The sequence below is a fragment of the Trachinotus anak genome, unplaced genomic scaffold (assembly GCF_046630095.1).
Source record: "Trachinotus anak isolate AG129_WGS33_773 ecotype Australia unplaced genomic scaffold, CSIRO_AGI_Tana_v1 ptg000019l, whole genome shotgun sequence".
NCBI classification, from domain to species: domain Eukaryota; kingdom Metazoa; phylum Chordata; class Actinopteri; order Carangiformes; family Carangidae; genus Trachinotus; species Trachinotus anak.
The window spans coordinates 6,472,662-6,489,175 of record NW_027273870.1 but is presented as its reverse complement, the minus strand read 5'-3'; the positions used below and the strand labels follow the sequence as shown (position 1 = coordinate 6,489,175).

At 40.7% G+C, this 16,514-nt stretch overlaps 2 protein-coding genes across 2 annotated transcripts; both read left to right on the top strand.

Moving 5' to 3' along the window:
* Window positions 1–949: 949 nt before the first annotated feature.
* On the top strand, window positions 950–8,867 carry notum2 (notum pectinacetylesterase 2). The gene is made up of 13 exons (XM_071505602.1): window positions 950–1,089; window positions 2,382–2,668; window positions 2,803–3,253; window positions 3,369–3,421; window positions 3,975–4,070; window positions 4,189–4,249; window positions 4,614–4,726; window positions 4,856–4,958; window positions 5,338–5,526; window positions 5,723–5,823; window positions 6,686–6,833; window positions 6,954–7,001; window positions 7,586–8,867. The coding sequence occupies exons 3-13, from the start codon at window positions 2,805–2,807 to the stop codon at window positions 7,887–7,889; spliced, it is 1,665 nt and encodes a 554-aa protein (XP_071361703.1). The 5' UTR covers window positions 950–1,089; window positions 2,382–2,668; window positions 2,803–2,804; the 3' UTR covers window positions 7,890–8,867.
* A 2,948-nt stretch (window positions 8,868–11,815) lies between these two features.
* Window positions 11,816–16,156, top strand: rps15a (ribosomal protein S15a). The gene is made up of 5 exons (XM_071504971.1): window positions 11,816–11,949; window positions 12,845–12,982; window positions 13,312–13,391; window positions 13,747–13,832; window positions 16,025–16,156. Exons 2-5 carry the CDS (start codon window positions 12,850–12,852, stop codon window positions 16,116–16,118), a joined length of 393 nt encoding a protein of 130 aa, XP_071361072.1. The 5' UTR covers window positions 11,816–11,949; window positions 12,845–12,849; the 3' UTR covers window positions 16,119–16,156.
* Window positions 16,157–16,514: the final 358 nt, after the last annotated feature.

The window sequence follows — 16,514 nt, the reverse complement described above, 5'->3', positions numbered from 1 at the left end:
CTTTAATCCATTGATCTGAAGCCTGCACTGAAAAACGTATCATTCTGTCCAATCCCATATCAAAGAAAAACAAAACAGCAGCAATGCTGTCTCTCTGTTCGTGACGTTCTGGTGAAACAGTGATAGATTTACAGCAACTTCTTTCGTTTTTCAGCTATTTGAGGTATCTGTTAAACAGATTGCTGCATTGATTTCTGGGAAGACAGATGGTGGTGTGCATGCTTCAAGACAACTGAAGGAATGAAAATTGTTCAGCTCGGTAGATCAAATTCAGTATAGTGATGTCCTTAGGGTACATTTTTATTGCGCGTAGGTGCATACGATCTCACAGACATATTTTTGAGTAGCTTTGTTTTCTTTCTGGCCATAGTTGAAAGTAGCTAAAATAGCATGAAATGCTTGAAAATGAGACAAAAATACCATTTTTTTCCTGCCAAAGCAATGAGACAAACCCTGATAAATGTGTCTGCCGTGTTCATAAGTCTTTAAATGGTTGGGTGATTATTGCAGACAACATACTGTATGCATACTGCATCATTTTGCCAAAAGAGATAGAGAGTCCTCAGCACACCCACGATAAAGACAAGTATTTTGCTCCCCATTTTACAGTTCACCTTTGACCTAATCATAATGTTTTAATGTCTGCCTTTAAAATTGAAATTGTTGTACAGCCCCTGATGTGATTCATATTTCAATTTTGAGTGTAGAGTGAATCTGCTGCTGTCAATGTGTCCTGTCTCCTGAAGGGGAGGTGGATTGAAGATATATTGCCTTAATTACAATATATTTAATCTTGTCTTCTGTACTTCACTCATTCTCAGAACTGCTGCCAACCTGCAGTCCTTTCTGTCCCAGCAGCCCCACGCCGCCCCGCGCAGGCCTCTGGCCCCTCAAGTGATCATTATTTGCTGTGATTGACACGTCAGGATGGTGTGCATTTCATTGATGAGAATTTCAGAGCCCTGGGGCTCGTGATCCTTCAGCGATCGGTGGTACGTCACCCTGCAGCCATCCCAGGGGGGACAGTCACAGATCAGTTTCAAATACTCACCAAAGGCAAGCTAACCTGCCATCCAGGAGCCTGCAGAGGTAAAGACACCTTATCACACACACTGCATGAAACCTTTCAATCTGAAGGAGAGAGATGCTTTAACCTGAATATTCTCTAATCTGTCTGAACTATTTGAAATATTCTTCTGTATGTTGTACTGTTTGAGATATTCTAATTGTTATCTCCAGTGGTGAACCTTAGACGAGAATGATAAATGGGATCTAAAAGTCACAGAGTGGAGGTAGCAGCATATCTGTTACAGCCTCATCATCAACAATCCTCCTTCAAATTTGACCAATATCCCTAATTTGTCTTTTATTTTCATTATGTACCAGTTTAAGGTTAATGAAAATATTATGGAATGCATTGCAGAACTGTAATTTCTCAATGGCATGTTGAAAAAGAGTCAGCGATAAGTATAAAACAGTATCATCAACATAAAAATGTATGTAGCAATTACGGACAGATATTTAGAATACTTTTGAGTTATTCAAATTGTTTACTCTGTAATCATATTTTCTTATGATGCGTAAGAGAAAGAGATACTTGAAAGCTGTCGCCTCACAGCAAACTACATTAAAGAGCATATTAGTTGGCTTGTATCAACCATAAGTCACTAAAACATTAGTCAGAACTTAGAATTTCTTTGATTAAAAATGAATCTGTCAAGCCAGTTTTATTCTAATTTCAGTGATTACAGACAATTCAAAGCACCAATTTCAAGTGTTTGAATTTTCTAAAATAAAAGATAAAATCTTAAATGTGTTAATGATGTTCACTGACTTTCTCCTTTTGACTTTGACTCCTTTGCCATAATGGAAGAAATAATAGTTTTATTATATGAGATCAAAGAATACAAATTGCTTTATACTGAAATCATTGTTTGTAAGAAAAAAAAATGTTATTAAAAAAGTTATTGTTACTTATATAGACTTGTTTAAAAGAGTTTGGGAACATGCGTAGTGTGCTTGGTGTCTACCACCTGTGCCTTGAGAGTGTCCACTAAATTGTTGACCATGCGGGAACCTTACGGTACTATTCATTCCCGTGTCGGAAAGTGTTTGAGGTGTGTGCTCCAATGACCTCTGGGTCACATACCACACAAAGGGGCTATGCAGTTATGCCGACCACGTAGATGTTTAAATCAAAACACTGGCAATCAGAGGTGGGTGGTGGGAGGGAGAAGAATGGAGGGGATGGGGGAGAAAGCAAAGCTCGCTCTTGAGGCATGGTCAGATGGGAAAGTGCCGGGTGGTGGGTGTGTGCAATGACTTGAAATATGTTGAAGAGACGCGTGTGTTATCTTTTCTCCTCGCCACTGGCCTTCCAGTACCTCCCCTCGCGGTGTGTCGTCAGCAGTTTATCTCAGGGCCTGGCAGGAGCTGCAAGAGAAAACGGGAGGAAATCTGATCCATATGGTGGCACTATAAAGCTCACCGCTGATTTGCAGGCTTCATCAAAACCTGGTCAAGGCTTCATCACTCATGACTGGCATCCTCCTCTCACACCTGGTCACTGCCCTTTGAGCTTCTCACTCCTTCCTCAGCAGCACCACTTATCTGCCTGACCCCAGGGGTGCCTCAGCGGCAAGCTTCAAAGCTGATTCTTCTTCGAGAGGTAAGCTCCTTTCCAAGTCAATAAGTGATGGATTTGATTTAAACAACAAGTTATGGATAATTAGATTAAAAGACGAAGGAGTAATAGAAGTAATAATTAACATATGCCTGAATCTTTTTTTCATGTTGCCACAGATATGAAGATACTGGGCCAGGTTGCTTTCTTGCTTTTGCTCGGGGGAATCTGGTGTCAGAACAACCGTAATGCTAAAGCTAGTGGCAAGTCCACTAAGAGGGCTGGTGGAAACCAAGGAGGTGATGTTGGCCAGTCACCCCCCACAGTTGATCTGACTCCTGGAAGCACTGGAGGCACTGGAGGCACTGGAGGTACTGGAAGCACAAGAGGCACTGGAGGCACTGGAGGCACTGGAGGTACTGGAAGCACAAGAGGCACTGGAGGCGCTGGGAGCACAAGAGGCACTGGAGGCACTGGAGGCGCTGGAAGCACAAGAGGCACTGGAGGCACGGCTGAAGGAGGACGGGAGGGCGCCGCGGCAGCTCGACCAGCTGGACAACAGACAGATGATATGAGGCTGCACTTCCTCAAAAACACCCAAGTTACGTGTAATGATGGAACAGCAGCTGGGTGAGATGTTTTTCATTTCCCATCTGATTAATACAGTCCAAGCTTCGTAGAGCATCAGTGTGTAGGTACATAGCTGCTCTTTATCTTTACCATCTCCTCATTCCTCGTTCTACAGGTTCTACCTAAAGGAGTTCAGAGGAAGCCGCCGATGGCTGTTATTTCTGGAAGGTGAGTATTTAAAAGCCCAACTGGTTAATTTTGGTTCCCAAAGGTCAGCTTGTTCTGGTGCGACGTCCCCATTGGAATTTTGATGGGGATGTCATCTTGTCCCATCATCTTCTGTTTTTCTCCTTTTTTGGTTGTTGCCTGTCACTTTAATGTTCTTAGGATGGTGGGAATTTGTGTGAACTATCCTCCTGCTTGACTTGAGAGTGAATTCTGAGAGAATAAAATATGCGTAACTTAGATTTCCCAAACGCAAACATTTATCCTGACTGAAGTGATAAGACTTAGGATTTATGAGTCTATTTCTCTGTGCACTAGAGCATAATAAATTGAATTTGCTAAATTGTATCAAGTCAGATTCAGGAGCTGACATTTTGTAAATTAAAGAAATCATTTGTCTTTTTTGTCCAACTGTGAGTGAAGGTATAATCTTGTTAGCAGACCAGGCTACAGGTGCATTGCTTTCCCTCTCCATTCCTCACAGTCCTCCATGATGGGCTAATGAGGGTCTCCCTTGCTGTGCCGGATGTCTAATATTAGTCTCTATTATTTTTAGGTGGCTGGTGCTGCTACAGCAAAGAGACCTGTGATTCCAGGTACCAAAATATCCCCCGACTAATGAGCTCAGCGGGGTGGCCCCAAACAAAAAGAGGTAGGTCAGCTGGCCGTGTTTTAAAAAGCATGTCAAACATGTTCCCATAGTGTTTCTTTCTTTACGTAATCCTTAGCGAGACACAAGGACATCTGTCTGATCTCTGCTGGATTTACAGGAACTGGAATACTGTCTTCTCAAGCAGAGGAAAACCCACACTGGCATAATGCTAACATTGTGTAAGTACCTGTAGATTCCCTATCTTATTACTGAAGGAGTCGCTTTGTCATTTAATCGGATGTTAATATAAAAATGTTTTGTACAGCTTTAAAGTGACACTAACTAAATGAAAAGTTGAATGCATAAGGAATAAAAAAACTGAAACACACCCTTGCTCAGTTCAGTACACTCAGGGGTTTCGGTGCTTAAGCTTTACTTGGTCTGGTATGGCCAGTAGCTTATAGCGGCTAATACAGTGTCCCAGTGTGATGCATGACACAAGAGACCACTTGCAGCCTGAGTTGTCTTTTATGGAGGAGAGACATTGTTTTGATGGCCTCGACCTTTAGATGATGACACTTTAGATTGTCCCCTTTACTGCAGTTTCATCCCGTACTGTTCCAGTGATGTATGGAGTGGTACTGGGCCTGCCCCAACCCCTCCTCCGAGGCCACGGCAGGGGAGAGAGAAAGAAAGGGAGAGAAATGCAAATGCAAGTAAGTTTCTTCAGATCCTTCAAGATCTTCTCAATCAATCTGTGTCTCCTTGGTCTTAAGAAAACACTATCAATCTAACTTTTCCGTTTGTGGTGCGCCCAGTCATTTGCGGTCTGTATTTGTTATCAGCTGAATATACCTTCATGGGATCCCTGATCATCCGCGAGGTCATCAAAGACCTCATCCCCAAAGGAATCAAGCAGGCCAAGGTTGTAATGCTGTCTGGCACAAGGTGAGTTTGTTTTATTGCTTGTGCTCCATTGCTGACCGCAGGGTTTGGACAAGAGCCTGCATCGTCTGTCCCATCTGGACCAAGCCCTATTTTAAGTGCATCCTCTTGTCAACAATAAAGATGTTTACAGTCAACTGTGAACAATGACATAATGTCCATTAAAGAGCCTTGCCCTGTAATGGTGAACATTCCTCCCAGGTTAGCAACATGGTTGTTAGGACACCCCCAAGCTCTAAAACAAGATCCACAGTCTGAATGCAAAGCTGTTAAATTTTCACTTCCCTGCTGTTAGTTGGCACGCTCTGTCATTTTGATACCTCTAACGAAAATGTCTCCCTCAAAGCCAAACTATTTATTGATGTTTGTGTCTCCCCTGCAGTGCTGGCGGGACAGGAGTTTTGCTGAACATTGGGAGGGTTGCCAGTCAGCTGGAGCAGCTGGGAGCAGAGGCTCAGGTCCGAGGCCTTGTGGATTCTGGCTGGTTCTTAGAGAGTAAGCAGCAGAGATCACCTAATTGTCCTGAGACTGTTTCCTGCTCACCTGAAGATGCCATCAAGATCGGACTCAGGTAAAGACGTGCATTCTTCTGGCAGCCTGTACAGATTTGATGTTAAGAGTCACTTTCATGGAAAGACACATGGAATTTGTAAAAATCCCTTTTATTACACAGTGTTGTTCCATTGGTTTTCACAGTGTTGTTAAAAAAAGTGGCTTGCCTCTAAATCTGTGTTTAATTGTGTTAAAGGTTGATATTTTTTTCTCAGGCTGTGGAACGGCGTTGTGCCTGATAGATGTCGGCAGCTCTATAAGAGAGGAGAAGAGTGGCAGTGCTTCTTTGGACACAAACTTTACTCTACCTTGACCTGTGAGTGCTGGTTGGTACCTAAGTTTATCATGGGGATGGACTGACACAATATATTATTGACTAAAGCTTTCAGAAGCACCGAAATATGACAGTTGTGAGTGTCATTTAACCAAAAGCCGAAAAGTGAACAGACTCATTAGCAGATATGCTAATGGCCAATGTTGCTGAAACCCCCTGAACAATTATAAAGACCACAGTTGGCAAAAGCCAGTGTTTTATGATATCTGGCAGATCTGATAATAACATGGTAGCTTAAAGACCCCATGTGTGGGATTTGACATTTCTGACGTCATTGCATCCTAATGCTGGTAACAGAAAAGCACAATGTGGAGACAGCAATAAAGGCTGAACCTGAGAATTTGCTCATTTTTCTACAAACAAAATATCTGATTTGTTTTCAGCCACTTGGAGGCAGCAAAATAAGCTATAAACAAAACACTGACTTATTATCACCCTACAAACTTATTTTGCATAAAGGTCCAATATACATCCTCCTTTTAGCTCTGTTTTGGTCTCCACCAACTCCTGAGGGAAATATCTGACCCTTTAGTTGGCACATGCTCGACTTTATTCACCAGTTAGTCCCTTACTTTGTCTTTCTGCTGTTTGTGTTGAGCAGGTAGCGTACGATGATGCTAATGAGAGCTGCAAGAATGAACAAAAACAGTAAAGCCACAGGTTGTAAGACTAAAACAATGAGCTAAAACAACCTACTCCTCTGCAGAGAGATCTCTTGATAATGCTCTGTGGGTTCGTCACTACAAGTGACTCCATTCACATCACACATAGTCACCTGACCCATTGTTAATATCAAGATATCGATTGGAGCAGCTTTTGATGTTGAACTCTGTGCTCCCTGTAGCCCCACTGTTTGTTGTGCAGTGGCTGTTTGATGAGGAGCAGTTGAGGGTGGAGAACATCTACATGGGAGGACAGAGTCTGTCTCAGGAGCAGTGGCAGTACATACAGAACCTGGGCAGGGAGCTCAAGAACTCCCTGAGAGATGTCACGTAAGCTCCCAGCAACTTATTTTGAAAACTAACATATAATGATCACAGTACATCTCATACAGACTAGATGGTTAAAATAAGATGAACTAAAGCCTAGAGGTGACTGTGTGTGCTTTTCAGGGCTGTGTTTGCCCCATCCTGCCTCTCCCACACAGTGATCACTAAAAGGTAAGAACAGATATTTGACTCCTGTGGTGTTTTTTAATACACTTTTACGTTGATTGTCACTCATTCCAGTAGCCATCTCTATCTGTTGAGTTTATGCTGCTGTTCCTGCTTGCTCGTTCATCACGCCACATTCTTCATGTCACCAAATGCCATTTCACACTTTCCCTAACCCCTCAGTACCCCTTCAACACACTCACTCCTTCTACCGCACACATGGACATTGATGGGTCATTGCATTCTGAGCTAAGTTTACAGAGTCAGTCTAAGTTAGGTGTATTTACTGAGGGTGAAGGTTCTTTATGGGAGCGGCTGAAGGTCCAAGGTCATTGTAGGAAATCTTGCAGTTGCAGGTCTGTGTTTTAACACCTGCAACACCAGGATAATGAGCCAAAAGTGTCCCAAGCAAATTGCAAATCATGTGATCAGACCATGACATTAGTTGATCACACTTTCCTGGTCCTCAGTAACTAACCCGTCTTACCTACCTTTCTTTTGCTGCCTGCTAACCTTTCCCTTCACTTTTCCCTCACAACTTTGCCTCTTTCTCTTTATTTCTAATCCCTCACATCTTGTTGTTCTTGTAGTAACTGGCTGAGTTTCCAAGTTCGAGGCACCTCTCTCCCACGGGCATTGCAGTGTTGGGACAGGAGTCTGGAGGCAACGCGCAACAACAGAACCCCTGCCAAAGGTTGTCCTTTCCACCTGGTGGACACCTGTCAGTGGCCCCAGTGCAACCCCACCTGCCCAGCCTTAGTGGACCAGGCCACCCAGCAGGAGCTCACCCTCATCCAGATGCTGGTAGCCATGGGCCTTGACCTCCAGAAACTGGGCTTGGATCCCCAGGGAGATGAAGATTCTCTTGCCAGCATGGTCAGCAATGGTGGCTAAGTGTAAACATTGATTGCAGCTTAAGAGATGGCCAGGCAACGGCTTAGCAGGAAAAAATATGTTGAAATTTTAATGTAACCATAGAAATAGTAGAGAAATCTGGTTACTATGTCTTGTGCTGCTCAGCATTCCATTATGCTCCGTGTGTTAAATTGATGATTTGGCTGGTGGGTATGTCACTGTGTCTAGGTCTGAGTGGTTTGGCTCTCCCTCTACTGGACACCAGAGGAAAAGAGCTTTAGGCCTAAAAGAGTTTTAGCAGATGGCTTGACATACTGTACCATCTACACCACACTTTCATCCTGATCACTAAACATGAAAATTCAACTTCAGAGCATGGTAGTAGAGTTGATTACTTTTAATGAATAGAGGCACCTGCAGAATGTCAGAGGCACGAACACGTTGCTTAGACAGGACTCGTTAAAAAGAAACCTTTGCACACCATATACTGCAGTTGTTAGTATTTGATATTGCTTTAAATAAAGGTTTATTTATGCTCTTTCTACCTAACAGTCATACTTTTTATTAGTTATTGATATGATTTCTGTGTAGGCCAGCATCAGATGAAACTCCAATAATGTTCTCATGTATAGTGGATAATCTACAAAAAATATACTTACAATTTAGCTATTTGACATGTGACGTGTACAATAAAAAGAAAAAAGCCTCATAAAAAAATACACTGTGGTTATTCACTGCTCAGATGTTACAAAGACATAATACAGATTACTTATTGCAATTTTCATTGTTGCCAACATTTGAAACCAGCTTTTTTCACAATGTCATGCTAGTTTTGCCAGACATTTATAGATGTTACTGAAACTGAATGTTTTATCTTCATCAAGGTACTGTATTAACCATGTCATATGATAAGGATTTGACTAGAATTGCACCTGCTGATAATACGTATCGGACTGAGTTGTTGCACATGTTGAAACAGGGAATAAAAATAAATAAATTGGCTCTGAAAGTGTGAAATCTGCATTTTTTGCCTTATCCAAGTCTGTTTATTCGTTCAGTGATGTCTCTTCTTCAGTTGTGGTGCACTGCTGTCCTCCTCAAGCTGCAGACCACCTGCTGAGGCTGCTCATCACCTGATTGGACATCACCTGAGCATGGCTGATGATGTCATCATACAGCTGAGCTATAGAAAGGTAGATAGATACTTCATTGACCCTGAAGGAAATTTAGGAAATTTAGTTAGTTGTTCCTACAGCTGGATCAGTGTTCCTCCAGACTCCAAACTTGGTAGCAGTTTTTCCCAGAGACTGTCAGAGTCCCAATCCGGTATGTCCAGGATGCACAACCAAAGACAAGATGCAGTCTGGGAGAGGTCTGAAGACCATTCCAAGACAGTGGCCTAACTCCCTCATCATGAGCTCCCTTTCCATCCAGGAGGTAATACATATTGGGGTCTCCATTACATGTGTGCTAAACATCGTAATTTTTATGAAAACCTTTGATTACTTCCAATCCTCCAGCTTCAAGAAGCTTCAATATCCACGTCCAAGTCATGAAATATCAGAGTAGACACAGAGCACAACCACACTGTCAGACTGAAATGTCATGACAAATGAGCCCAACTCTAAATCTGTATCTAAAAGGGAGATTTTGGTGTGGAAAAGATATAGTGAGAATTGTCTGAGGCTGGAATCTGACAGCCAGAACAATCACTGATGTTCAAACATCTCCAACTAGCAGCCCCGTGTGGCTATTATTGTCATTACACACCAGAAAACAGCATGGATGCAAAATAGACAACTAATCATCACAACCTTACCAATAGTGAGGCAAGACTCAGTTTGTCTCAGCTGTATAGACTTTGTTCAGCTCTGATCAGTCAACTGCTTTGACAGGTAGTCAAAGTAGTTGACTTTCTGTAGGGCCTAATTCTGTAGGACAACTAACTCATGGACATTTAGAGACATCGGTTGACAAATCAACTAAATCCACACTGTCTTAATCTTAAATGACTGAGAACAGTGTGTATTCACAATGTTTTCAGGTCATTTCTTTAACATGTTCGATATTTTAGGTGGCTTATTGTTATTGTCATTGTTATTTAAAAGGTATATTTGATTAAAATATGAGGTCGGTGTTTTTGTATTGATCCATCATGGAGAGTGTTTTGTTTTTGAAAAGCCAAATTTTTGGGTGTGAAAAAAACTCAGAGGAAGGATATGGTCTACTGACCTAATGCGGACATGGTCTGAGTGAATGTAATAAGATGTAAAGAAAACAAAGAGGTATATAGATTGCTGTGAGTAAACACAGAAAATTTAGGATCAACTCTCTCTCTCTGTCCCTCTCTCTTTCTGTCTTAGTGTGTTCGAGATCACCAGATGAGGTCCTGTGAGAATTACGTACTGGGCCAGCTCCAGGGTTGCCACGGCCCTGGAGCTGGGATTTTGACTGTTCTTCTTCTCTTCAGTCTGTATTTGCCTCCTGGGACACAAGTGTAAAATTGAATTATTAGCCATGCTGGGTGAGAGAGACACAAAGGCAGAGAGAAAAAGAGAAAACTTACTTCAGCACTGTCTTGCCCAAGACCTTGAGCTCAAACCTCTGTCCAAACTGTCTACTGTACAGCAGTGAGGTGTCGATTACATGCTGGTGGACCAGCTGCAGGGACAACAGAGACACAATACAGGTCACAACTTCTTCCATCCATCCATCCATTATTTATACCGCTTATCCAAACCAGGTTGCAGGGGGGCTGGAGCCAATCCCATCTGACAACGGCGATGGTGGGGTACACCCTGGACAGGCCACCAGTCTATCACAGGGCTGACATATAGAGACAAACAACCACACACACTGACATTCACACCCACTGGCAATTTAGAGTCACCAATTAACCTAATGTGCATGTCTTTGGACTGTGGGAGGAAGCCAGAGTACCTGGAGGGAACCCACGCAGACATGGGGAGAACATGCAAACTCCACACAGAAAGGCCCAGAACCTTTTGCTGTGAGGCAACAGCCCTGTCACAACTTCTTTTTAATGAAATAAAAATATATTTAAATATTGAAAAAGTAATAATCATAATTAAATTCATAATTAAATAACTCAGTTTGGATACTTGGCTACTGAGGTTCTTTTTGTATGCCTCAGTATCAAAGAAAACCATGGTATTTCAAAAACTAAAGATAAGGAGACTAGACACAGAGAAAAATTGTGTTGACATTTTCTTACTAAAGAAAATATTAAGAAGGAGGTAATGTTTTCACCCATGTCTGTTTGTTTGTTGGTTTGTTTGTTTCTTTGTTGGCAGGATAAGTACTGAATAAATTCTTTAATTTTGTCCAGGAAAAAGTCAGAATCTTCTATAGAAAATGATTAGATTTAGACTTAACATTTAGATTTAGATTTAACATTTAACATTAGGTTTAATATATATATTTTAACATTACATTAAATACAATTTTTTTTACAAGAAAAGTAAAAATATCAAAGTTCATTTTTTTGATAGTTTGGAGCTAAATGTGGCAAAATGTTACTGTTAATTTCAGCATGCACCACTTTACAAAAAAAAAAAAAAAAAAAAAAAATTCTTATGATTTTTATGGTTTAACAAATCCACCAAATAGTTACGGCTAAGCGAGCGGCAGCCATACACGATGCATGCAGTTATTCATCCTCAGTGCTGGGAGGCGCTGCTTTAAATCTGACACTTCTTTCCTAAAGATCCTGAATGTATTTGACATCTGGTTGCAAGATTAACATTTGTATAAATTGCCCTGATAAAGCATGTTCAGAAAGCTCTTATAGATGGCGGCAGGCTAAAGATGTATTAAAATTTACGCAATAAAAACTTTCAGATTAAATCAAGGTGACGAGGAAATAAGAGAAATTACCAAAAGGTTTCTAAATGTGCAAATATTCTCTTTGACATTTTATATTGGCACAGATGGGCACAGCTCGTTACTTATCAAAGACATTATACATAATATTTTCCTGACGATGTAGGTCATCTTCACTTTTAAAAGTCTTTGATTTTTTTCCCATATTGCATTGCAACTTCTTTCTACTTCCTCTTTCCGCCATATTGCAGAACCGGTAAGATGTCTCTTTTCACTGTCATATTCAATCTTTTAAATATCTAAAGCATCTGAATGTTAAATATTCCATTTATTTCATCATCTTGAAGCGAAAGCTCATACTAATGATTTGGGACCATTATCGTTTTGATTAGTGAAAAGAATTAATCATATTTGGGCCGGAATTCATTCTCTGTTCGGCCCTGGGATCGGTGCGTTCAGTGCGCCTTGACAAACTGTTAGCTTAGCGGCCACTAGTCTGTTTTCACTCTTAAAAATGAGACCTGTTATTTGTCCGGTGGTGTCCATTTTCAACACATTTTTTGCACCGCCTGTCTACTATTAACTATTGTATCGGCAAATGTTAAGATCTACCTTGCTAATGTAGCCGACAAGGCTAGCTAGCTACTCTGTGCTCATGAAGGACCATGCTTTTGATGGGAGTCTCTGTGCTTGATTTATTCACTGCGTTTCATTAAAAGCAGCGGTATCTGCTGCGTGTAATGCCCAGCTGGTATTAGTAAAATATTAGCTTTACGTAATTTGTTAGTGTTAGCCTATTTGCTAATAGCAATTTGTTATAAATGAAGACGTCGCGATGTAACAAGTGATAACCAGGCTCTGCTAACTTCACTTTTTACACTTTGAATAATGGCTACAGGGTTGAAATTTGAATCCCAGTCAGAGCGTCTTCCCATTTTCAAATAAAATTACCTTGTAAGCCTTAAAATGTTTAAGGGACATAATTTTGTTATGTGACTACTCAGCTAAATGTTAGGTCTTCTGCCTCAGTCCGTATTGGCAAAAGTGTGGGATGCACATGTAGACAGTTAAATTTCCTTAAGTGTAGGTTCACTTGTTTTATATGAAATAACTTATTTATATATATATATATTTTTTTTCTGTCTTTGTAGGCATCATGGTGCGCATGAACGTTCTCGCAGATGCTCTGAAATGCATCAACAATGCTGAGAAGCGTGGGAAACGCCAGGTCCTCATCAGGCCCTGCTCCAAGGTTATTGTGCGCTTCCTAACCGTCATGATGAAGCACGGTGAGTTGCCGGTAGTTCTGTGGAGATTGTGGTGTTTCAAAAACTTAATGCTAATAATTTGATTACATAGTAGTAGCACTGCAGTGGGCCAGTTGCTGCTGCAGAGCTACTTGAAGGAGCTATAAGTTACCAAGCGTGTGTAGATGGCAGAAGAGTGGTAAACATGTCACCATCTAGCTGAAGAGGTTCTTTGTGAAGCAGTAATGGCTGTTGAACTTGGCATCACAGTTTGCTCAAATCTGAGACACTAGCTCATTTGGCCATAAAGGAAAGGTCTGGTGTGCGAGTGTTTACTCCGTATTGATGTGTCCTGTCATTTGTACCCACAGGTTACATTGGTGAGTTTGAGATCATTGATGATCACAGAGCTGGAAAAATTGTCGTCAATCTCACAGGCAGGCTGAACAAGGTAAAGTCTATTTACTGACAAACCTCTTATGTCACCACTATCTGTACGACGGTTTCAAATTTGGGTGAACATGAACTTAACTAGAAGTGTTGATTTTGAAGGCTTTGTTATAGCTTACTCTAACAAATGTCTCTCTAGCCAAAAATGTGTCCTAACTGCCTTTATTCTTTTGATTGTATTGAACTGTTTGTGGTAAAGTTTTAAATACAACAGCCATCTACCTGAGCTGAGTGGATTATCAAAGTTAAAACAGATGGTACATTTTTTGATATTCAGTATAATATATTTGATGTGTATGGTACCTTGTATGTGTGAATATAGATTGTAAACCAATGTGTTTTTTTTCTTCTTTCAGTGTGGTGTGATCAGTCCACGTTTTGATCTCCAGCTCAAGGACTTGGAGAAGTGGCAGAACAACCTGCTGCCATCAAGACAGTTTGGGTGAGAATCCCACACTGACTCTTTATTGCACAGTTTAAAAACTGAAACATCACACTAATGTGTGTTGGTGTAAACTGGGAATGAGAGTTAGACTTGTTTTTAGAGAAAGTCCCAAAGGTCTCCAGTCTTGCTCCTGATCAGTGACGTACTGCAGTGGTGTTAAGTGTGTGCTGTCATGGTGTGTTCCTCATGATGCTTGATAAGAGAGAGTGGTGCATTTTAGTTAGACTGCAGAGACTTGTGGATAGTTGAGTTAAGACTCAGAGTCTCAATGTCATACATTTGTCTTGTTTTTGAAAGCAGTGATTCGTTTTCAACACCTTTTAATTATTGATCTGCATTGTTGTTGTATATATCAGTGGCAGAAGGTAGTGGACAGTGTTGCCCTTAAATAAAATAGATTTTTATTTTGATCAGTGGTTTTCTGTAGGCATTTGTATCCGTTACATTTTAACACTACTCTTGCCGATACTGCTTATGGAATCCGGTACATTACCAATACTCTGATTGCTTTTTTAGGAACAAAATTAACATTGCTTATTTATATGTACTGATTATAAATTCTTGAGTAGCAAACTGCAACAGGATTGCTTTGAAAAAAATCATTAATGGTTTCTTTTAATCATTAACCCATGTTCGTATAATTTAGTGAACTCCATGTGTGGGCTCCAGGCTGGTAGCACACATAACGTTCAAATTAACTACGAGCTGTGCAGTCAAACTGTGCTGGAGTTAAGCTAGATGTTTTGATAAAATGCTTGTTTCTGCCCTTATGTGCTAAAGACTTGGTGCACTTGAGTGGAACCATACTTTTGAACATTTAGCTCTCCTCCATTGTCATTAAGCTAGGGCGTCTGTCTGTGTGTGCTGCCCTGCCTCTCACACTGGCTCTGTGGGAGACATCTCTCTTCTGGATTGGGGAATAGCAGAAAGGCTTTACAGACAAATGTTGGTGACATAAAATGTGCTTCTGACATAAAAAAGATAATTTTTATTTAGCAATAATGAAAAGGAAATCTATTTTCTGAGTTTCTCCAGTAGAGAGAGCAGGACTGATGACATCGGAGCTCATCAGTACTACGGTCTTTAATAATTTACCACCGGGGCTCATTTAATGCTGGGTTTCAGGGCTCATCCGTAGTTGTGTGACAGGTCACTGAGTCAGAGTGGGCTGGAAGTAAGTGTGAATGATGGAAAATCTTTTCAGAAGCTCTAACGAACACAGCACCACTGCTCTAGATACAGAGTGATATCTGGTATTTGGTGACAGAAATGATAACTCATTCTCAAAGGGTCTGTCATTCCGTTCACTGTTTATTTGCACAGACTGACCGGTGCTCATACTTTGTGTATATTTAAGGAGGCTAAAATGTATAAATTATAAAAAGGTTGACTAAATGGATTTTGCGTATAATTTGTGAAATGAGCTTGTGGTGAAATATGAGCATAATTACACATTTGTACTAAGCAGTTGGCAGTTTGTGTGTGGAATCACAACATGTAGCTCAGACATCGATCATTTATCAACATCAAATCTGACTAATATTTACTATTCTGTATTTTATTTGGCACATTTTTGTTTTGTTAGAGGATGTCGCAGAGACAACATGTAAAGGTCATGAGCTTGATTGAAACTTACTTTGAGGATTACAGGGTGTGTTATCAGGCTGGTTTTATGTTTAGCTTTAAAATGGAATTTGAATGTTAGAATTCGAATAGCTTCGTTCACTGATTGGTGACCTGAAGTTGATCAGTGCAGTGATGGGTTTCATGCTTTACTCCCAGAGTTACACCAGTCTGTTTTGTTGCCACTGACTTTGCTGCTCGCACTGTAGTCAAAAGCTTTTCTATTGAATCAACCTGCCTGGAGTCATTGAACTGCAGAGCTGTATATGGAGCTCACATCTACAGTAACCTGTATACAGAGAGCATCCCCCTATGTTAAATATCCTCTAGTGTAGTTGAAATTGTCTTGATATAGTTTATGAACTCGTGTGAAATGCAGGTCATAAAGCAGGTTTAAGTCTTTTTTTTTTTTTTTTTTAAAGCGATGTATTGCTGCTGATGTTTGGTTGTGATCCATGTAAAAGATGTTCAGTCATGAATCACACGCTATCTCTTAATGCCACCTTTAACACTTGCAGTATAATGTTCAGCTTAAGTCTATAACATGTTGCTCTTTGTTCCCACAGATACATTGTGCTGACCACCTCAGCTGGCATCATGGACCATGAAGAGGCCAGACGGAAACACACAGGAGGCAAAATCCTTGGATTCTTTTTCTAAAATGTAAAGAACTGCAAATAAAAAGCCAACCAGGGAAACGCTGGTAGTCTGTTGACTTCTTTCATACCGAGAGGTGTCTGTAGACAGATGGTTCTTAAAAAGGCTGCAGCTTTTGTCAGAAGTTCAGTAACTCTGATGCTGTGACAAGACAAAAATCCTTGATGAACACACCAGGGTTTTTGGTAGTGTTTGGTTGTTTGATAACACAACTTGACTATTCATTTGATTCTGTCCTTAAAAAAACAAATGTGGTTTACATTAAACAAAAGATCAAACCATGATCAAAAAAAATAGCATGAGCACACACTTCTCTGCTTTGGCTGTTTCCTGTTGATCAGTCAAATCTGTAGCCACAAACATAAACCCAAACACTGTAAGGTAAACCTGCTTATTCAT